This window comes from Sminthopsis crassicaudata, chromosome 3, assembly GCF_048593235.1.
Source record: "Sminthopsis crassicaudata isolate SCR6 chromosome 3, ASM4859323v1, whole genome shotgun sequence".
In the NCBI taxonomy this organism is placed as follows: Eukaryota; Metazoa; Chordata; class Mammalia; order Dasyuromorphia; family Dasyuridae; genus Sminthopsis; species Sminthopsis crassicaudata.
Window position 1 is genome coordinate 297,007,548 of NC_133619.1, and position 24,491 is coordinate 297,032,038.

Below are 24,491 nucleotides of genomic sequence, written 5' to 3' on the forward strand. Positions count from 1 at the left end.
TCAGTGTAACAAGGAGCTTCCCTTCTTGGAAATCTCAATCTAGATGCCAATAGCAAAATGCCAAAGATTAAATGGAAAAATAAAACTATTACCCTCAGGGGTTACAAAGACATAATAAGTGAAAAGAAATGTAGTAAGTCTCACTAAAAGATATTAAAAGACTATAAATGTTCTTTTTTTAAAAGAGTGAGTATAATAAAACAAATAAAGCATTGTTATTGCAAAATGTCTCTCAATTCCAAATTGATTCATTTTAAGTCATGCTCAGAAATTAAATCTGAAAATGTTAATGTTATAAAAAGTGAAGAAGGAGAAGGGATTTCTTATTTCCAAAACACCTACTGAAGCCTTTTTAAAAATTAGGAGTGGTGACTAGATCTGCAAGTTCTTCTGTATGGGGGACTCCCAGGTAAAGGAACTCCTTCTATCAATCCAGATCAACACCTTCTCTACAAGATGCAAAATTAGAGAATCGTTGAGAGTATCAGTTCTCAAAATATGGTTCAGAGAACACTGAGAATCTCCAAGACGTGAAGATAAAACTAAAGATAATTTCACATTCTAATATTCATTTCTAAATTGTTCTGAGACCAAAATGTTTGAAACCCACTAGCTGAGTTCACTGAAAGCTTAAATTAATTGCCCAGAATCACACAACTAGAATGTGTCAGAAGCAGGACTCAAACCTAGTTTGGAAGTTGACTCTTTATTTACTCCAATATTCTGCTTCTTTCTAATTTTAGTTTACTCTTAGTTTTTATTTTTAAATATTCTTCGATTTAAATGCTTATGGGCAACATAAGCTTGTCCTTAATAACAATATGTACCAAATACATTTACCAAAAATATTTCTTTTTTTATTTTTTGGAAGCAATTGGGGTTAAGTGACTTGCTTAGGGTCACATAGCTAATAAGTAGGACCAATGCTCTATCCACTGTGCTATTATCTGCCACAATCTGAAACATTTCTTTAAAAAAAATTAAACTAGACTATATTTTTTCATCCCAATTCACCCTTCAGCAAGGTGCACAAATTTTTTTCTTATTTAACATTATGCTTTTCTTCTTGGAACAGCTAAGAGAAGAAACAATGTAGTAGAACTGAATTGGCTCTGGATTTGGCGTTCAAGAACTCTTAGCTTCAATTCCTAATTCTGTCTCCTATTGGACTTCAGTGGAGTCACAGAACCTCTCTGTGCTTGAGTTTCCTGATCATCAAAATGAGAATATTATACTAGATGACTTCTAAGATCCCTTTCAGCTCTAAATCTATGAGATTATGATGAGAACCAATATAGTTTGCAAAAGTAGTCATGAATTTGTCATTGATTCTACTATCAATTATCCTTTCCCCACCTCCACCCCCCAAGAAGACTAGAGCAGTGTACTTCCACTACCATCCAGGTATATAGTCCTAGGAAAATAGTAAGCACTGAATAAATATTTGTTGTATTGAGTTGAACCCCATGCTGGAAAAGAGGACTAATACCCACCTGATGGGCTAGCTGCATTATTTTCGTCTTTTCCAATATGTACTGGTGTTTCAGGTGAAATGATCTGACCTGCGGCATATCCAAATCAATGTGTACTAGTGAGCCATGATATAAAAGGGCTCAATTATATAAACTCTTTCACAAAGGCATTTCTTAAAGAGAGCCAAGTTTGAGGATTTGGGAAGTCTATTTTACTGTCATCCAATGCAATCAGAGAGATACTTTGTATTGCCCATCTGGGAGCACAGTAGAGAAAATTCTTAATTAAATCCAATAAATCCTTTGCCTCTGACATCTTGTGGTGCAATGAACAAAGCCCTAGATTTTAAATTAGAGGAACTGGGTTTGAATCCCAGCTCTTCCATCTACTAGATCTGTGCTCTTGGAAAGATTAATCAATCTTTCTAGCACTCAGTTTTCTTATGTAGGAGATGAGGGATTTCAATGTGATCTCAAAGTTGGTTTTCAATGTACCCTCCAAAGATTCCTGGATAGTTTCTTACCTTTCTGGTTTTTTGTTTTGGTTTTTTTGCAAGGCGATTGGGGTTAAGTGACTTTCCCAGGGTCACAAAGCTAATACGTGTTAAGTATCTGAATCTGGATTTGACTCTGGTCCTCCTTATTCTAGGAGCATATGCGATAGTATCCACTGTGCCATCTACCTGCTCTTACTTTTTGGTTTTAAAAAAGCTAAAACTTTTGACCTAAAAGATAAACACTACCATCTCACAAGAAGAAAATTCTAAATTTTACCTCAAAAATTATACTAACTTCAAAAGTATCTTTTATTATTATTAAATAATTCATAAGGGTTTTGGAAAAGAGTCATTGTCTTTAGTAGAAATCAAGTGAGTGATAAGATCATAACTTTTATAAAACTACAGAAATTTATATATAAAATAAGCAATGACAGGGGCTATAAATTTATTGATGTGATAGTGATGGGCACAAATCCTCTTCCCCCCCAAAAAATCAGTTAAAAATAATAATGTCTTTTCTTCCATAAGCCCTGTATAATGTACTATACATTAATGATATTGAGTTACTGAGACATATATACACTTACGTTGCCAAAACACCCATAAAGTTTAATGATACTCTCTCTCTAGGGACAGATTAATCACAGTTAATTCAATATGATGACACAAATAAGAAAAAAATTGTTTAAAAAGTCCATATGATTATCTGGCTAAATTAGACAGGACCTATTTTGTGAAATATTGGACATATTTAATTTTAATGATTAAATTAGGTGAAAACATGCCAATTGTGTTTCATGGTACCCACTTAGCTCTGCCTTCATATTGACACTTCCTTGATTTTGAGGTTGATCTAAGTTTGTTTGGCAAATTTCATCTTCTATCAAGCCAAATAATGAATTAAATGTCAGTGCTTTCTGGCACAACCACACTTAATTGCTTGGACTTGGGTTAGTTGAAAGAAATAAAACCAGCAAAACTTGCCAGGAAAAAATACAGTAAATTTAACACTTACTGCTTTGAGGTCTTCATTAACATAAGTATCATTCATTATAAACTTGGGATAGCCAACCTTTGCCAGAACAGCTCTTGCCTTGAAAAAGGAGAGAGAAAAAGAAAGACAGAATTTGATCATTTAAATCATCTGTAATAAAAAGTGCAATGTACTCAAAATGGTGACTTTCATCTGAAAATTTTAAGGAATTTCATCATTCTTTATATAGGAATAGCCCCTTAATATTCAAAAGTATAAATTAATATTAATGAGGAAATTTGTAGTAAACACTAGACTTAAACATGTTTAGTGAGAACTTATTAAAACTTGACAATGTGGTCATTAAGTTTGTGAGTTTCCACACAACTCAGTGAATATTATAAGATTCTCACCAGCCTCCTAAAACCTTACTCAGAGTGAAGAACTCCCAAATACACTGAAATATAGACTCGCAAGATGGTAGAATTGAAAAGGACTTCAAAGTCATCAAATCCAATTACATCATTTCGTAGATGAGATAATCAAGTCTCAGAAAGAAGTAGCTCATCCAAGATCCCATGAGATCCAAAACAAAGTCTTAAAATATTATGAACATATTGAATAAGCAATGTGATTCATTTAAAACTGATCTTATTTACAAAATGAGATATTAAATAGCATCTATTTTAAATAATAGCATCCTTGAAACCTTTTATCCCACCAATAGCCAATTCATATTAAGATCAGAAGAGATGGAATTAAGATAGTAGGAAATCTATCCCCTTGTACTTAGTGGGGGATATCAGTTTTTGCTTCAATGAAAATGCAACACAGAATCTCTGAGTTCTGTTCACTTCCTTTACTGTTCACTCTTTATTAGTAAAGATGAAGAAAAAAATTGACCTAATGTTGCTACATAATGCAAACAGCAAATGGCAGCAGTAAACAATAAAGCAAGGAGATTTAAAATTCAAACATCAATTGGGATTTTTTTTCATGACCACAGAACCTAGTTAGAGTACAAGTTACTATTACACAGACTCAGACATTACATAGATCAAATTCTGTCTTTCAAAATACTGCAGTAATCTCCATGAACACCTTGACATAAGAGCTTTCTGTCCTATTTTCAAACATTAGTTCCTAGGATTTAGCCTATAAGAAACCTCAGGAGAAAACTCCTTCAGCTTCTTCCTTTTACAGGCTCCAATATACTGAGAATTTACCATTATATTTTTATCACATTTATAGCTTCTCCCTTAGCACCAACCTGCATAACAGTAGCAATAGATAAAAATCCAAAAGTAAAAATAAAAGTTGGGACATAAATACAAAATTCCTGAAGATCGTGATTCTTTTGGAGCATGCTGATGAATTATAATGTGCATTTTCATCACCCCCTCTGGGAGGCCTACTCTAAGTACTCTGTACTATTTCAAGTTGCAAAGAATATATCACATTCTGCACAGTCCTTGTAAATCACATAACCCTTTTTGCATTGTTATGACATGTAAGGAAGCAAGAAATTCATCAAGAAAATTCGTATAATTCATGTGTGGGCATAAATATTAAGTCTCTCCTCACCTCTCCCATCATCCAAGAAATGCATAATAACTTGAGTTCTTCATGATTTGACCCTTTATTCATCACATTCAGTGGATCATCCACAGTGGGTGAAGATGTTTTGGTTCCAACCTAGGTCACATATGTGAGTACTCATGGAAAAATCATAATCTCTTAATAACTTGCTATAAACATATGTAAGTATACAATGAAACTATTTTGCCCCCAAAAGATCAGTAAGATAACCCATTAGTACAGAATTCTTTATAGCTGTTCTTTTTGTCATAGGAAAGAATTAGAGAATAAGGGGGTGCCATCAATTAGAGAATATTTAAACAAAATATGGTATGTGAAAGTAATAGAGTATTGTTGTGCTATAATAAATGATGAAAGGGATGGGTTCAGAGAAACCTGGGAAGATGTGGATGAATTAATGCAAGATGAAATGAGAACAACCAGATAAAAATTTCTATGATAACTGCATCATAAAGGCAAACAACTTTCAAAGACTTAAGGACTCTGATCAATGTAATGATCAACTATGATTCCAGAGGATTACTAGAGAAGGGATAGACTAAAGGTACAGAATGAGGCATGAATTTTCAGACTTAAACAATTGTGGAAGTTTAAGTAAGTTTGCTTAATTATAAATATTCGTTATAAGGGTTTTATTTGTTTGGTTTTTTTCCTAGCTTTTTTTATCCTATGGGATTCTTGTCTTCTCTTTGTTATATAAAATTTCTGGTGGACTAATAGACTTTTGTAGGCTCCTATAATATCCTATAGGTCCCAGTGAAAATACAAAAACATATAAATATATAAAAGTAAATCCAGTCTTCTAAATATTCAATTCAATTGCCAAATCTAATGATTGCTTTTCAATATGTATAATATTTATAATAATATCAATATTTATAATATATAACATATAGCTATAATAATTATAATTAATAATAATAACAATTATATTTTTATGTGGTTGACAGATGAGGAAACTGAGGCCCACTGAGGGAAAGTGATTTGCACAATAAAACACAAATCATCTGACAATTTGAACCCAGGTCTTCTGATTCCAAATCTAATATTCTTTTACTTCTCCATTTATTCAATAAGCATTTTAAAGCACCTTCTATGTACAGGCACTATACTAAGCACTGGGAATACAAAGAAAGGCAAAAATTAGTCCATATTATCAACAGTCTAATGGAGGAGACAACATACAAATGACTAAGTCCAAAAATGTGCAGAAGGTAGGATTTTTGTTAAGATTTGAAGAAAGTCAGAAGTTAGATATGAGAAGAGAACTGCAGACCTGGGGAATATCCAGTGAAAATGTTCAGTTGAAAGGCCACTGTCATTAGACTGTAGAGTATGCAGAGGGAATATATATAGGGATATAAGAATACTGGCAAAGTCTAAGACAATATCAATAGACTTTGGATAGAAAATGCCATCTACATCCAGAAAAAGAACTATGAAGATTGAATGTAAATTAACACATGCTATGTTCACTTCCTTTTTTTTTCTCCCATGATTTTTCCCTTTTATTCTGATTTTTCTCTCCCAACATGATTCAGACATGAAATGATGATGATGGTCAATATTATGGTAATAACAATTTTAGCGGGTAGAATGGGACATATATAAGAGATGTTACAAAGGTAGACTTGACAACTTATTGAATATGGTGAGTGAAAAGGATAGAAGAACTGAGGATGACACCTAGATTACAACCCCAAGGGACTAAGAGGATGGTGGTATCCTTGGTAGTAACAGGGAATTTATGAAGAAGAGAGAACTTAGGAGAGAAAGATAATGAGTTCAATTGTTCACATATTGAGATTAAGATGTCTATGGAATCTCCAGTTTGAGATATCCAATAGGCAATTGGAGAAATGAGATTGGGAGTCAGGAAAAGGTTAGGCTCAGACAAACAAATCTGAAAATCATTTTATGAGATGATAATTGAATCCATGGGAACTTATGAAATCACCAAGAAAAAGAGAATGGAGGAAAAGAGAAGAAAGAAGAGAGCCTTAGCTGGACATAGACTTAGATGACTTGATGTGAATAAGGATCCAGCAAAAGAAATTGAAAAGGAATGGTCAGACTGTTAGGAAGAGACCCAAGAATGTATTAAGATAATGTCAAAGAATACAGAAATGTCAAGAAGGATGAGGATTGAAAAGCAATCATTAGATTTGACAATTAAGATATCACTGGCAGTTTTGGAATAAGCTATTTCAGTCAAATGATATGGTCAAGAAGCCAAGTTATATAGTTTAAAAGAGAGGGAGAGGAAAAAAAATAGAAATACTTTCACCAGCCTTCTCAAATTTGGTCATGAAAGGGAAAAGAAATATAGGACTATACCTAACAGGGATGGACAAATCAGGTGAAAGTTTTTTGAGGATGGGAGAGACATGGAGATTTATGGGAAATATGCATATATATGCAATACATAGGGAGTGATCAAAGATTATTGAGAGTATTGGGATGACAAAAAGGGGAAATCTGCAAGAGAAGATGGGATGAAACGGGATCACTTGAATATATAGAAAGATTTACCTTGCCAAGAAGGTTCACATCTTCAAGTGAGATAGGTAAAGGAGGAGATGATAATATTGAAACCACACTGCTTTCAGTAAACCCTAATAACCCACAGGTTCATAAAATTCTAGAATGTGAGAGTTTAAAACGACTATAGAAACAATTTAAAACAAATCCCTAAAGTTATAGATGAAGAAAATAAGGCCCAAAGAAGAAGAAACTAACGTACATCATGAAATAGTAGATCACTAGGCAGCAAAGTTTCTTCAACTCTTCAAATTTCTTCAGGCTTCGGCAGTCACTTCAGGTGGCTCCATGTTAGAAATATTCATGCTCAGATTTCACATAAATGAGTATATAATATCTCTAGTAAAAATAAGATTTCATAATGTGTTCATGAGATTGATTAAAATATTTTTCTTTCTTTTCTAACTACTGAATAAATATCTATCCCTTATTCATAAGACTTCTAAAAGAGTAGCTGCACCTCAGGATCTTTAACAAGATTCTAGGATGCAACTGATCTAATAGCACTCAAGCTATACCTTACTGCTGTCACAAGCTGATGGAATGGTGATCTACAGAAAGAAGAAAGATCATAAGCACATGCTACTTAGAATGTTAAAATGGAGTGACCCCAAAAAAGTCATGCATAGACACTTTATGCTATGATGGATTATCCCTGATCTAACCAGGAAAAACACCTGGTCTAAGATTCAGAAGATCTGTCTGGATTCATGGCCACAATTCTGCCAGTTAACTAACTTAACTACATGACTTTGAAGAAGTCACTTTTCCTTGCTAGACCTCAGTTTGTTATTATTCAGCTCTTTTTCATTCATGTTCAATTCTCCTTGACCCCATTTTTGTAATTTGGGACAAAGATATTGGAGTGGTTTGTCATTTGTGTCTCCAGCTCATTTTATAGATGAGGAAACTAAGGCAAATGGTTAAATAGCTTACTCAAGTGCTCATAGCTAATATGGTCTGAGACCAGATTTGAATTCAGGAAGAGGAGTCCTTCTATAAAATAAGGAAGCTGGACCATATAATATCTTAAGTCTCTTCTCACTCTGACATTCTAGGACACTAGGAACCTGTAGGCTAACTTGGAGATTTCAGAATAAGAGGCTTGGTCTTGAAGGTGTGCACTACTAATACCAGTAGATTAATTATGGCAGCTGAACAGCCCACTTGGTTTGGATGTACCCTAGTTCACAGGTATTGGTGATTCTAGCCAATCAATGAGGTCATTTTCAGGCCCAGATCAGAAACAGAATTCTACATTTATTTTTAATTTGTTACTAATAATAGTAATAGCAGACATCTACACACAAAAAAAAATTAGGATCTACAAAGTGTTTTTCATAGATTGTCTCATTTGTCCCCTTCCCAAAAGATAGGAAATTAAAAAGTATTATCATTAGCATTTTACAAATTAGGAAATTGACATAATATCATTAAAAGGTGAAACTTTCTAAGTCACTAATACTCAACCATCACCAATACCCTTCCCATTATTGTAATAGCAATTTGATTTGAACCCAGATCTTCTAAAGCTAGTACTCTTTCTACTACATTACCATTGTAGCCTACTTAGATTAAGGAATAAGGAAGAACAGATGAACTCTGGAGCAACAAAAATTAAGCCAGGATTCCTAATAATAGACCAGTTAGTGAAAACTGAAATAGAGTATATTACAAGAGCAAAATTCTCCAATTGTTCCTTTTTTCCAGATTTTTCTATAAGGCACTTTATTATTTTTTTAATATGCTACCAAAAAAATCTTAGTTATTGTGTAGTGTGAAACCCAATGGCATATTGTTTTTATACAGATGACTGAACTGTTTGAAGGACTGGGTAACTTAAAGGCATTACTTCAGTTTTTCAAAGCCATCTACTATTAGGCAGTTTCAAGAAAGCAAGCAGGAAAACTCATTTGTTTTAATTCTTACTGACTTGGCTATTTAAACGAGGCAGGTAAATCTCTAATGTCTTGGATATATTTTAATTTGATCACTTTAATCACTTAATTAAACAGCCTTAGTGTTGCTTCGACATAATTGAGCCTCTTAACTTTTTTTTTTTTAATTTAACCAACACATGAAACAAAATACAACAGTTCATGAATGATTGCCCTTTTAGAAATAATTTGCAGGGCAACTTTCAAGGAATAAGCAAACACACAATTGCTTAGACTTTCCCATACTGAGTTTTCACTGATGGACTCTGTTCTATACTAAGCAGTAAACATCATTCAATACTAGCAGAATATATGTCAGCAAGAGGTTCTGAAAGAAAAGGAATGGCAACCAAATGATTGGATATTTAAATACTGTGCTCAGTATCTATCATTCTAAGCCCAGCTAATGGTATTTCTAATAATTAGCTAGAGAACTAATGCAAACCTTCATAACATTAATATCCTTTGGGGCTATCAAGATCCCACACTGCAGTAACATTGTTATCAAACAAATCAGATTTTCGTTTCTGAGTAAGAAGAATGGCAGTGATTTATTATGAATCTATGAAAAACTTAATTTAATTCCACATATTTATTTTCTACCTGCTTTACAAAAGCATGATGCTTTACATCATAGAGATAGGAAATGAGTTGAGGAGGGCAATGGGAATAGTATTAACATAAATGTGGCTTATCACTGGGCAGACAAGTCATAATGATGTTAATGTTTTAAATATATGTGTGTGTGTGTGTGTGTGTGTGTGTGTGTGTGTGTGTGTGTGTGTGTGTGTGTATAATATGGAACTGTGGCTTGCTGCAGAGACCCTCCTGATTGTGACTTGAGGGTCTTTAGAAAGCCACAGAAAAAATGTCATGTGCTATTTTAAGACCATTCTATTCTATTTTTAAAATATATATATTGATATCATTGTGTTTTTTTCCTTACTTAGAATTTCCCTTAAATCCTTCTGAGATTTATTCCTTATAAGAAATAATTTTAGAAGAAAGAATAAAAGAAATACATGGAGGGGAAATCAGCAAACCTAAACAATATGTCAAAAAGATCTAACATAGACAATGTTCTTTCTATACTTACTTCTTTAAAAAATCTGGGAGAGAAGTAAAACCTTTCATTTTTTTATCCCAAGTGGCTAACAATATATGTTTTCCTCATCCATGAGTCTGTTTTCTAAGAAAATGGGAAGTAGAAAGATATTCGTATTTTAAGTGAAAGTTTTTCATTCGTTCTCCTGAAACAGCAGGAGAACTATATAATACACGTGTGGCTATCGCAATTTTAGGATTGTTGACAGTTTTCCTGAGTAGTCAGTGAGCGTTGTACCCAGAACTATAAAAACAGTTGAGTTACCAGTTTACAAATGGAATTTATGTGGAGGGATGTGTGTGTCTTTTTGTTTGTTGTAAAGGGAGAACACGGGATGTGGCCCAGGTATCAGATACAAGAAAACCTCACCAGCCACATGACTACAGGCAATCTCCAATCTTCATTTCTGTCCCCCCCCCCTCATTTTTGTATCATCCCTCTCACTAGATACATACAAGGTAGAAACAGAGGCTTTGCAGATCTTAAGGCACCTGAACAGAAGTAGCAATTAGTACTGCTACTTACAATTAATTACACATTGAAATGGTTATGTTTTTTTTCTTTATAATAAACATCAAAATTGGAACTAGACCTATATTCTCTTCCCAAAATGGAATTTGAAATATCTCAGAAAACACCCAATTCACTTATGTATGAGACAAAATCTGATTATCAGACTTTCATTGGTGTTCTCTTTGTGGCATTAATAATGTGTGCAAAGTGAGAGAGGGAAGGCAGGGAGGGAAGAAGGGAGGGAGGTAGACAGGGAGGAAAGCAAAGGGAAGAAGGAAGAGGGAAAGAGAGAATAAAGAGGAATTCTAGGAGAGAGATGGAAGGAGGTCTCAGAAACCAGGTAACTCTATTATTCCTGTATACCTTGCCCTGGCACTCACAGACTTATAGATAGATAGATGATAGATAAATAGATAGATAGATATAGATATAGATATAGATATAGATATAGATATATACATATATATACATACATTCATAGACATCACCCTCAGTTCCACTAAACTTGTTTCTCCTACCTAGCCATGAAATCAAATTTTCTTCCATATCATATGTAAAACCTCTAATCCCTCTCCATTTTTAATCATTTCCAGGCTGATAAGTCTCTTGACATCTAATGAGCCCCAAAACAAGCTAGCTGATGTTGCTATAACCAAAAGGGGGAAAGAGGGCTCTTCTCTTGTTTCAGCTGTATGACTCCAAACTCAATGACACACAACTGCACCTCCTATCTACCTTAGCTCCATAATGTCCGCAGCTCTTGAATCCTAGCTGGAAGTGTACTAAAATAGGTAAAAGATAGCCAGTAGAGATACCAGTGAAAAAATCAAGATTTAAAAAAAAAAACAATTTTATTAATTTCAGATGCACACCATCATCCCCACTAACTAAACACAAAGTATTTCCAGGTAAAGGTCCAGCTGGATCTGCTTTAATGAATACCTAGGGCACATTTGTAATCAGTCATATTCATTTCCATAGAAACAATTAACATGTCTTGGACGTCTTTCATTCTCTGATTCAAGTAACTACACAGCCCTCCCATTCTAGGGCACTCCATTAACTTGCTTAATAAAACCTTTTTTGCATGAATAGTACAAAGATAAACTTCAGCCTAGACTAAACTGTCAAAAAATTATATTAACAAGCATAAATAAGTGAGGTCTTACTGAATTCTTCCAACACAGATACTTCCACATGTCTATAATATTATTTTCCCATAATTGGTGCTCAAAGTGGTTGTTGTTCTTGTGGTTGCTGCTTTTGTTATTGTTTAATTGAAGAAGAAAAAGAGAATGGGGACTACTAATAGGTAGAACAACAAAGATGTAGCAGATTTAGAATAGGAGACCATCTAATTCCAAACCCTCACTCTATGAAGAAGAAAGTGAGGTCCAGAGTGGGAAATAACTAGCCTGGGATTAAATAATAATAATAATAATAATAATAATAATAATAATAATAATAATAATAATAATAATAAAGCACTGGAATGACCAGGTTCTCTAAATCCAAGTCTAACATTCTTTCAAAATGCTATTATATTACTGTATTACAATATCTCTCCAAACTTGATTTAAAATTTCATCAAAATGTAGAAAAGTAGCCATATGAAAAAATGTGCTCTGAATCATTATTAACCATTTTATATCTTTCAGATTGACTAAGATGAAAGGAAAAGATAATGATAAATATTGGAGGGGATTAGGAAACCTGGAACACCAATGCATTGTTGGTAGAGTTGTGAACTGATCTAACCACTCTGGAAAACAATTCGGAACTATGTCCAAAGAGCTATCAAACTGTGCATACCTTTTGATCTAGCAGTATCTCTGCTGGGTCTTTTATCCTAAAGAGATTATAAAAGAGAAAAAAAGACACATTGTAGCAGCTCTTTTCGTAGTGGCAAGGAACTAGAAATTGAGTGGATGCCCATCAGTTGCAGAATGGCTAAATAAGTTATGGTATATGAATGTTATGGAATTCTATAAGAAATAAGGAGTGAAACAAGGTTGCCCACTATCACCATTACTATTCAATATAGTACTAGAAACTCTAGCCTTGGCAATAAGAGCCGAGAAAGAGATCCAAGGAATTAGAGTAGGAAATGAAGAAATCAAATTGTCACTTTTCGCAGATGACATGATGGTATACTTAGAGAACCCCAAAGACTCTGCTAAAAAGCTATTAGAAATAATTCAGAATTTTAGCAAAGTCGCAGGATACAAAATAAATCCCCATAAATCCTCAGGATTTTTATACATTACCAACACAATCCAACAGCAAGAGATACAAAGAGAAATTCCATTCAAAATAACAGTCGATAGTATAAAATATTTGGGAATATATCTACCAAAGGAGAGTCAGGAATTATATGAGCAAAATTACAAAACACTTGCCACAAAAATAAAGTCAGATTTAAATAATTGGAAAGACATTCAGTGTTCTTGGATAGGCCGAGTGAATATAATAAAGATGACAATACTCCCCAAACTAATCTATTTATTTACTGCTATACTAATCAGACTCCCAAGAAACTATTTTAATGACCTAGAAAAAATAACAACAAAATTCATATGGAAGAATAAAAGGTCGAGAATTGCAAGGGAACTAATGAAAAAAAAGTCAGAGGAAGGTGGTCTAAGTGTACCTGATTTAAAGCTATATTATAAAGCAACAGTCACCAAAACCATTTGGTACTGGCTAAGAAATAGACTAGTTGATCAGTGGAATAGGTTAGGTGCACAGGGCAAGATAGTGAATAAAAATAGCAATCTAATCTTTGACAAACCCAAAGATCCCAAATTTTGGGATAAGAATTCATTATTTGACAAAAACTGCTGGGAAAACTGGAAATTAGTATGGCAGAAACTAGGCATGGACCCACATTTAACACCACATACTAAGATACTATCAAAATGGGTCCAAGATTTAGGCATAAAGAATGAAATCATAAATAAATTGGAGAAACATGGGATGATTTACCTCTCAGACTTGTGGAGGAGGAAGGAGTTTGTGTCCAAGGGAGAACTAGAGACCATTATTGATCACAAAATAGATCATTTTGATTACACCAAATTAAAAAGTTTCTGCACAAACAAAACTAATGCAAACAAGATTAGAAGGGAAGTAACAAATTGGGAAAACATTTTTACAGTTAAAGGTTCTGATAAAGGCCTCATCTCCAAAATATACAGAGAATTGACTTTAATATATAAGAAATCAAGCCATTCTCCAATTGATAAATGGTCAAAGGATATGAACAGACAGTTTTCAGATGATGAAATTAAAACTATTTCCACTCATATGAAAGAGTGTTCCAAATCACTATTGATCAGAGAAATGCAAATTAAGACAACTCTGAGGTATCATTACACACCTGTCAGATTGGCTAAGATGACAGGAACAAATAACGATGAATGTTGGAGGGGCTGTGGGAAAACTGGGACACTGATGCATTGTTGGTGGAGTTGTGAAAGAATCCAACCATTCTGGAGAGCAATCTGGAATTATGCCCCAAAAGTTATCAAAATGTGCATACCCTTTGACCCAGCCATACTACTACTGGGCTTATATACCAAGGAAATACTAAAGAAGGGAAAGGGACCTGTATGTGCCAAAATGTTTGTGGCAGCCCTTTTCATAGTGGCTAGAAGCTGGAAGATGAATGGATGTCCATCAATTGGAGAATGGTTGGGTAAACTATGGTATATGAATGTTATGGAATATTATTGTTCTATAAGAAATGACCAACAGGAGAAATACAGAGAGGCTTGGAGAGACTTACATCAACTGATCCTGAGTGAAACGAGCAGAACCAGAAGATCATTATACACTTCAACAATGATACTGTACAAGGATATATGCTGATGGAAGTGGATTTCTTCAACATAGAGAAGAGCTAATCCAATTCCAATTGATTAATGATGGACAGAACCAGCTACATCCAGAAAAGGAACACTGGGAAATGAGTGTAAACTGTTATTTTTACCTTCTGAATCCAATTCTTCCTGTGCAACAAAAAATTCGGTTCTACACACATATATTGTATCTAGAATATACTGTAAATATATTTAACATATATAAGACTGCTTGCCATCTGGGGGAGGGGGTTGGGGGAGGAAGGGAAAAAATCTGAATAGAAGTAAGTGCAAAGGATAATGTTGTAAAAAATTACCCATGCATATGTAGTGTCAAAAAAATGTTATAATTATAAAATAAAATAAAAATAAAAAAAAAAGAATGGATAGCACAGAGAAGGGGAAAATATGTGCTGAGGTAGGAAAATATCGAGTCATAAGAGGCATTAAATATCAGATTGCATTTTTAACTTTATTAAGAAAATAGTAAAGAGCTATTGGAGATTTTTGAGTAGAAAATGATTTGAACAGATCTAGCATGACAAGGATGATTTTGGCAGTGATAAGAAGGATGAATGGAGAAAAGAAAGAATAGAAGTGGAAAGATTTACTGCAACTATAGTCCAGAAAAGTAGTAGAACAGATAGATGACTCAATTGATAGAGTGCTGGACCTAGAGTCAGGAAGACTCTTTCATAATCTAGCCTCAGACTCTTAGTAGCTATATGATCCTGAATAAGTCACTTAACCCTATTTACCTCACTTTCCTCATCTATAAAAAAGATCTGAAGAAGGAAATTGCAAACCAGTCTGGTACCTTTGCCAAGTTTGTCACAAAAAGAACAACAGGCAGGCATTAATTAAAACCTGTTTTAGACTGTTGACTATGGTACTAGACAGGAGGGAATTAGATTCTAGAAATGCAGAGGTGTCATTAAACAGGCATTGATAATGGATTTGGGGATCTAAAAGAAAGGGAAAAAGCAAAGGCAACATAACAAACACAGCAGAACAGATGAATGGGCCACAGAAATAGTGAAATCAGAATGAAGAACAGGCCAATTGATGAAGCAAATAAGAAAGGTTTTGGATATGCTGCATCTAAGATGCTCAAAAAAGCAATCTTTTAAAGGCAATTGGAGATGGAAGTTTCAAGTTTAGAAGAGGATCAGAATTGAAGTTAAAAGTTTGCATTAATGTAAGTGATAGTTGGAACTCCAGTGATTGAGATTTCTGAGGGAGAAAATAGCAATAGAAAGTAAAGGACAGTTTCCTCTTTAAAAATCTCTAATGACTCTCTATGCTTTTAGGATAAAAGGCAAACTTGCCAACCTGGCCTTTAAAGCCCTCCATAATCTGGTTCCTTTCTATTTTTTTCCTGACTTTTTTTTCCCATCTCATTCATGTTCATGTTCCCTTCATTCATCACAGTGGCTTTTTTTCTTTTTTCTACTTGATCATTTCTTACTTCCATGTTCTAATTCTTGACACTACACTTTTGCATAGGTTATCCCACATGCCTATCCAGACTCCACTCAAATATCACTTTCTAATTTTCCTCAAATTAGGTTCTTTCCAATAGTTAGGGTGAAAGTGCCTTTAACACAGAGCCTGTGAATTTCAATTTTGTCAGTGTTATCTCACTGGACATATTTTTTGTTGACTATACAAAAAGCCTCTGATTCAGTGAAACAAAATCCTTGAAAGGGTATTTTTCAACAAGGTGATAAAGTACATACTTATCCCTTCTATATCTAGGTACTTAGGAATGTGGTTCTCCCACAATTTGGAAAATCTGCATAAAAAATTTTTGGTCTTCTTCATACATGAGAAACCCGAACTATTATAGAATTAAAAGATAAAACATGTTGATATTATAAAAAAAAATTCTATAAGAAATAATGAGCAGACTAATTTCAAAAAAAAAAAAAGCCGAGAAAGAATTACATGAACTCATGCTGAGTGAAATGAGAAGAACCAAGAGAATATTGTATAAAGTAACAAAAAGATTATGTGATGATCAACTATGATGGATTTGGCTCTTCTCACAAATGCAGTAATCCAAGGCAAGTCTAATAGATTTGTAATGGAAAATGCCTTCCATATCCAGAGAGAGAATTATGAAGACTGAATGTGAATCAAAACATAGTATTTTCCTTTTTTGTTTGTTTACTTTTTCTTTTTCATGGCTTTTATCTTTTGTTCTGATTTTTCTTTTACAACATGACTAATATGGAAATGTTTAAAATGATAAAACATATTATAACATATAAGATTGTTTTATATCTTGGAGAGAGAGTTAAGAGAGGGAGAAAGAAAAACATTGGAACTCCAAATATTACAAAAATGAATGTTTTAACTATCTTTACATGTAACTGGAAAAATCAAGTACTATTAAAAAATAAAATAAAATGTAGAAAAGTAAGATTAAAGCCATGCTAAGATACTTTGATTTTTACTGAAACCAACACCTATTAAAAGCAAAGAATAATGTTGTTGCCCTTTAAAATTCTTTATGGGGGATGAGAATAAACATCAAAGTATTTGGAGTGGGGAAGGAATCGACAAAGTAGAATAAAAATATTTATTTCTAAAGGCAGGGTTCACATGATTTGAAAAATACATATGTGACACATGAACTCCAAGCCTCCTACACATGCATAGCATTTCTTGAAGGAATTTTTCAGGTGCTTAACCTCTACAATATGTCAAATTAGTTATTTAAACAAAAGAGAAATTAGAAATGAATTTAAATGTAATTCCCTTATCAATTTTACATTCCTGCTACATGAGAACCTTTTCTATTAAATTTTATCAGTAGTTGAAAAATTTCCTTAATAGATAACCTAAAAAATATTTGTCTCTCACTTAGAAAAACTGACATCAGTGTTCCCACTGACCCTTTCCCAAACTATTCATGACTGTGTTTGATTATATGCAAAGAAGGAAAAATGGGATGCAACAATAACTAGTTTTAGCTTCATATATTGATAAAGTCTCTAATGGGTACTCTATACAAGTAAGAATAAGAACAGCATTTATATAGCATTTTAAAATTCAATATGTGTTATTTCATCTGATATTCATAATTTTCAATAATAAGGAAACTAAAACTGGCACGTCCTAGGCTATAGAGCTAGTAAATATCTGAAGTAGGATTCCAATCCAACTTCTGACTCCAAGTCCAATATTCTCTGTGGCACCTATATTTTGCTTTTTTTCTGCCTTAATTTACAAATTTTTAGACAGCATGACTTGTAAACTAAAAAGTTCAAAGATGATCATGGGCAAATTACATCCTCTCTTTCCTCATCTATAAAATAATACGATAGGCGATGATTTCTGAAGCCCTTCTTTTCATGACATTGCTTAATTTAGAGGCTTACAAATTACCATCCCCTGTGAGGTAACTGGCCAAGCATTATTATCCCATTTGACTCCAATAATTGTTTTAACTAGGTTAGCCAATTTTAAATCACTTTAAATGAATTTTAAAATGGGGGGGGCAAGGAAAAGGAAAATAGCAAATGCCTTAGAGAATGCATGTATTAACTAATGACATCATCAGGAACTCTCCTCTTTTTCTATCTCACAGCCAGATTGTAAGGTATAAATTTTGTGACAATTCAGGTTTGTTAGAAATGATCCATAAATGGATTGGTTTGTTTTGATTCTCAGTAATTGTAGTCAGGATTAAACAATTTTAATATCTGGAATTATGCATTTAAAGGCATAATTTATAGTACCTAAGGTTAAAAGCAGCAGAGAAGGGATGATCATGGGAGATCCATCCTTACTCTACACTGAATGAATGGGGAGATTGGAGCAAAAGTGCTTACACTCATTCTTTTCTAGTTAAAAATATAACAACAAAAATCATGGCACAGTAGAAAATTCACTAGACTAGAAGCTCAAATAGCAGTGTAGAAACTTGCTGCACGACTTTGTGCAAGGCATGCAATCTCTCTGGATCTGATTTTCTTCATCTGTAGAAAAAGAGAATTTGGATTAAACAATCCCTAAGGTCCTTCCAGGCCTATGTTTTATGACTCCACAAAAAAAGTATCAAAACTCTAATGCTTTACCACAGAGCAAGCTAAAATTTGTGCCTATGTGAGGATCAAAATAATCAGACTGATAAAGTAGCCAATGGTTGCCAAGCTTTCTGGAACAATTATCTTAAAATCTTAGGTTCCATGTTAGCTTTACACTCAAGACTGGACCAGAGAAGAGTTGTGGATTCCTAAATGAAAGGTCTTCTTAGGAAACTTTGTCTAGTTGCAACTTGGAACTAGTCAATGGGGTCCCAGTCTCAGGAAAATGTATAAGGGAATTAACTGCTTCTGAAATTCTGAAACTCAATAAGTAGGATGAAGAAACTCCACCTCTATAGAAAGAATGCATAGGTATTCGGGGACTGTTTCCTGCCTGTAAATGGCACTGAAAAGAAAAAAATATATATACATACATACACATATATATATGGTGCCATTAATTGAATATATATATATATATGGCATTAACTGACCAGTTGCTTATATCAATTTTTCTTTCCCAGTGGGGATTGTGTCAAGAACTGGTGGCAGCTTCCAGATGGGGAAAGAGCCTTATAGTAGACCATATGAAACAATGATCTAGCACAATTATTATTTCTGGTATTATTGAGTTTAGATGAGTCTTTTGAGATGAGATTGAGTTTTAGATGAGGGCATATTAGAGGTGGAGCAACTTAATAATCTTTAAAAGGTCAGAAGAGTCAGCAATATTTATTATCAGCCATCATCACTGCAATCTCTTTGATCCAATCAAGGAGCAAATTTCCCCAGCCACAGATGTGGGTGTGTCCTGAATGCAAAGAAACAACATATCTATCAATAATCCCTCAGAAGTGAATTTTTTTTGGGGGGGAGGGATTGTTTATAGCTGGCCTCTTTAAACTTGAGCTGGCTCTCCCCAGTAAATTAGATAATCTCTTTAAAGGGGTTAGATGGATAATCTTTCAACTCTAAAGTTATAAAGACCATTTCAATTATAAAACTGCATGGAATTATGAAAAGAATGCTTCAATCTCACTACCTTTTCTATGAGTTTCCCACCAATACCTCGTAAATTAATCTCTACACTAATTCTGATCTATTTTATATCATTCATTAGATAGCTATGGGAAAGAATTAACTAGTCATTAGAAAGCATTTTGCAAGTAAAAATCATAGTCAAAATGCACTATCTGAAAATTTTCCAAAATCTACAAAGAGGTTATGAATATATATATATATATATGTTCTGACATTAACTTTTCTGTCAGTAGCTTGGCAAAGTCTACTTTTATGCACTCTGAGACTTCTAAAAATCCATGTTAATATAATTACAATTCACTGAAAAATTAGCATGAAATCCAGTTTGAAAGCTAAAATCATTCATAGCGGGGTAATACTCCATTTAATTATAAAGATTAATTCAACCTTCAGTCATTGGTGCATGTGTTGGGTCTTTTCATTTTTCACCTAAAACACAAGATTCAAATACCATCTGGTGCAGTAAACTGCACACATATAAGCAGCATCTCTTTGGGTTGCAGATTTCATTTCAAGCCAGAAATTATACAAAGAGAAAGGAGGAGAAATGAAGAATGGCAATTGTGATTTAACATGAAAAATGAAGCTTGATCCAGAGATGATGGTGATCTATCCTCTCCTCAGGTGGCCCATGGCTTCCCTACCATCCCACCCGCCTTGGAAGCATACAGGCCACATGTGCTCACACCATTATCTGTTTTCTGAAGTAGCTAGGTGACAACAGGTGTGAGGGATCCAGCTAATGGAATTTTAACTATATTATTTCCATGAGCAGGAGGAGGTGAGCAAGCTAGATTACCTTTAGGAAATCGTTTAGTACTTTTCCAACTATAAAATTCTCTTGAAACAAAGGTCCATTTATTAACATCAATACTTTTCAAGCTATGCTCTGTGGGTACAAGGCATGAATAACATCATCTCCAAAGAATTGAAATTTAGGTCACCCAAAAGGCAATACAAAGTCAGTAGGCTTGAGTAGACTCCAGCACACTACCAACATAGAAGTACACATGAGAACCAACCTAAGAGAGATCAGAGAGATATATGACCAATAAAGGAGTTTAAGCCAGTCACATAACAAGAGATGACCAATGAACAGACTGCTACTCCACTGGTATTATGCAAGGTCAAGAGATCAAAAGAAAGCATTCCAGAATATTAAATGTTCCTACTACAGAGAATTTATGAAAGGACATGGGCAAGAATTGCATTGGAGGGCAAACTATTGAAGAGTTACAATCTAGGTGTATCCAAAACAATGAGATAACTGATTCAATTAAGTATTGCCATGCTTTTAAATTTTGCATAGCCCTTTGCTGTAATCACTATATTTTAATTACACCCCCCCCAAAAAAAAAAAAAAGATTTTTTTTAATAACACCTGATTTAGTGGAACCTATCAGGTGCCCAGCTGTCTTACAAGTAATGTGGATTTAAACAGGGAGGGGGTGGTCCTCACCTGTAAAATAAAGAGCTAGATTAAATTGCCTCTGAAACTTTCCAGATGTAGAGCTATGATTGTCTAATCCTAGATTTGTGTTTGAAATATAATTGCATGGGAAGAGAAGGAAAAAAAAAATCCAACCCCTCCTCTGTGCTTTAAATAGAACACAAGATAAAGTAATTCACTTTTTGAAAGTTGTTTTTTGTTTTATTGTTTTTTTGTTGTTGTTTTTTTTTTAAGTACAGTCAATCAAATGCCCCTGAAATCAAGCGGGGAAACCTCCCATGGACATTGATTAAAAAATAATAATAATAAAAAAAAAAAAAAACTTTGGATGGCCTTCAGTGTTCATTTGCAAACAACTCCAATTAATATAAAAGTGATAGAAACTGAAGCTCTGCTACTCACATGTCATCATTGTTGGACATATGATTGGCTGAGGTCTTCAAGCCAGATATAGAAATCATTACATTATTTCAGATTTTTTAAGAAACCTCAGAAATGAATAGTGAAACATACATAAATCTAATCTTTTCAAGTGGTTCTTGTGGGTTGCCTACATGCCAAGTTTTGAAGCAGATCGTGGCTCAGCTCTAAAAAGGCAATCTTAGAAGGCAAGCCTAAATTTCCACTTATATTCAGGGCAAAGCAAGCAACTATAGTTAGGGATGGTATAGGCTATTTGTAAACAGAGACCTAAATGCCATCATCAATTATTCATCTCTCATCAAAGCTGCTGTGTAAGAGCTGACAAAGCCATTTAATTTTTATTAAAGATTTAACCTAATAAGAAAAGGAGGAAGGAATTCTTTCCATACCACTGTTGAAATTAAAGTCCCTAAGGGTCTGGGTAAAATGAGGCCAAAAGCTGTCTGAAATAAGCAAAGGAAATCCCATTTCCCTGGTCTGGGTACACCTTACAAAATAAATTGTTCTCCAGCTTCAGTTCAAAAAAAGGAGCTGCTGGCATGACATTTACTGCTAGAAAGGAAAAGAATCATCAGAGGAGCCCTTTCCCTTGCTGGGATTCTGCTGTATTCAACACAGTCCTTCATTTTCTTCAAGTAAACTAGAGTCATATATATACTGAACCCCTAACCCTAAATAACTGATCTTCAGGAAGGGAGAGGGCAGCTAGGAAAACCTTTGCCAGTTTAAAAATAAATAAATAAAATGACCGTTCACATAAATGCAGGATTTTTCTATTTTAAAATGTTTATTTTAAAATAATGTTCATTTTGAAATGTTTCTGATAATATTATTGGATAAACAGACTTTAAAAACTCACTTGTATAATTTTTCAGAGAGTATACACTTGTCTTCCCTATAACATCTAGTCAAAAGAATTAAATGTATGCTTTTATTATTATTACCTTGTAATAGCTAAAGTTCATATAATTCTTTAAAGTTATCAATACATATATATAAAATTTTGTTGTGAGATAGGTGTTAATTTCACCCCCATATTACAGATAAACAAACTGGGACTGATCAAAGTTTAGTGACTTTAGTGGCTTTGGCCAAAACCCCATAGCTAGTATTTGAGATAGAATTTAAATTCAGGTCTTCCTGACACAGAGTCTACTCCCGAAATCTGGTATTAAATACTCCCCAATTCTAATAAATACTGTTGTTAATAATAATATTAAACTTCATATAGTTATTTAATGTTTAAAAATGTTTTATTTATAGTAATTCATTCAAACCCCACCATAAGTGTAAGATAAATACAACTGGTATTAGTGAGCATACCCATAGTAAGGAGTTGACTAATCCATTAAACACACAGTTATATTTGGAAAAAGGAAGATAAGATGTGATTCAAGATGCAGCCATTAATACTAATAATTTGCATATTTGCAATACCTCTAAACACTCAAAGCATTTTCAGCTCTGATATCTCATTTGATTTACACAAATCACTCATCCATAGAGGTAAGCCAGAGTTATTATCCACATCTTGCAAATTAGGCTTAAAGTAGTACAATTAAAACTTCTAGCTAAGGTGCTTTAATCAGAGAGGATCTTACTTAGCTTTCTCACATACACTCAAAAAAGATCTAAAATAACTCCATGCCAAATAATGATTAAAACACTCAAAGAGAAATTCCCAAAAAGAAATTACAATAAGTACCTTTTTCTGTTCCTAATAGGCCCAGAATTCTTAAAAGTTCAGATGAAAGCCAAAATTCTGCAGACTCTCTATTAGAGGGAAGCCTGGGAAAGCAACAAACCTGAAGTTTCAGATGCTAGACATACCAGGAGATGTAGAAGTCATTGGCATGAAGTCAGGTAATCAAGGTCAAGACCAAACACAACCTGTCTCAATCAAAGTATAAGATGGTCAGGAGTCTAACCTTAGCAAAAAATCCAAAATCAGGAAGGTACTGAATACTATGAATAAATAGAACATGCCCAAGAGGTACATACAGAAAAAAGAGAGTAACTTCACAGCAACCACAAGTCTCCTAAGGAAAAAAAATGGCTTGCCATGACATCAAGAGTATCTCAAGAAATCAAGCAAGAGGTTTTCTGTTTTTTTGTTTTGTTTTGTTTTGTTTTGTTTTGTTTTAATGAAAATCTAAATTGATTAAGAGCCTTGACAGAAAGAATTGAAAGAAGAAAAAACAACTTAGAAGGTAGAAACTTTATTCAAGAAATGTACTTCCTGAAATTAAAATCGAATAAATGGAACTCAATGGATTTATAAGAAAATAAGAAACAGTAGAATAAAACCAAAAGATTAGAGAAAATGTTAATTATCTCATATTAAAAAATAAATGACACAGAAAACAAAAACATGTCAAGGAGACATCATTTTAAAATTTCATAATAATAAGATTCCCTAAAAACCCACGATTAAACAAAAAAAGGTTATATCATAGTTCATTAAATAATAGGTAATGACTTCCTATGTTTTAGAACAGAGGCTAAAATTAAAATAGAATCTGCTGATCATCTCCTGAAACTCTAAAATGAAAAGGTATACTTCCAAAAAAAAGAAAATAAAAATAATGAAACATCATACCAAAACTTTTGGGTGGGAACCAAAACATTCCTTAGATAAAATTCATATTTCTCTAGACTTTTCAAGAAAGGAAACTCACTATATTAATGTAGGTCAGCACCTTCCCTTGTAGTCTTAGAAAGTTAAATAAAGCAATGAATGATTAAATAACTTGCTCAAAGTTATACAACCAATCCATGTCTGAATCTGAACTAAAGTATTCCTGGTCTTGAGGCTAGTTCTCACTCCCCCCAGGGAAAAATCCCATTTATTCAAATAGACAGTAAACTAAAATCAAAATAGTTATATAGACTTAATAAGCTCAAAGAAGATACAAAGTGAATGGGTTCTCCTCTTGGGAGTAAAATATTTCAGTTCAAATGAGCAAAAATTCCTAATTTCACCATAGATGATATACTCCCAAATCTGGGAGGAAGAAAATTGAAAATTAGAGACATGTCAAGG

General features: G+C 33.7%; 1 protein-coding gene across 1 annotated transcript in view; it reads right to left on the minus strand.

Annotated features, from left to right (window-relative positions):
- PHEX (phosphate regulating endopeptidase X-linked) overlaps positions 1–24,491 on the minus strand; it is a 278,269-nt gene that overhangs the window by 85,059 nt on the left and 168,719 nt on the right. Inside the window, exon 13 of the mRNA XM_074300930.1 lies at positions 2,988–3,065. Within this exon, the coding sequence (XP_074157031.1) occupies positions 2,988–3,065 (78 nt within the window). The remainder of the gene's footprint in view (positions 1–2,987; positions 3,066–24,491) is intronic.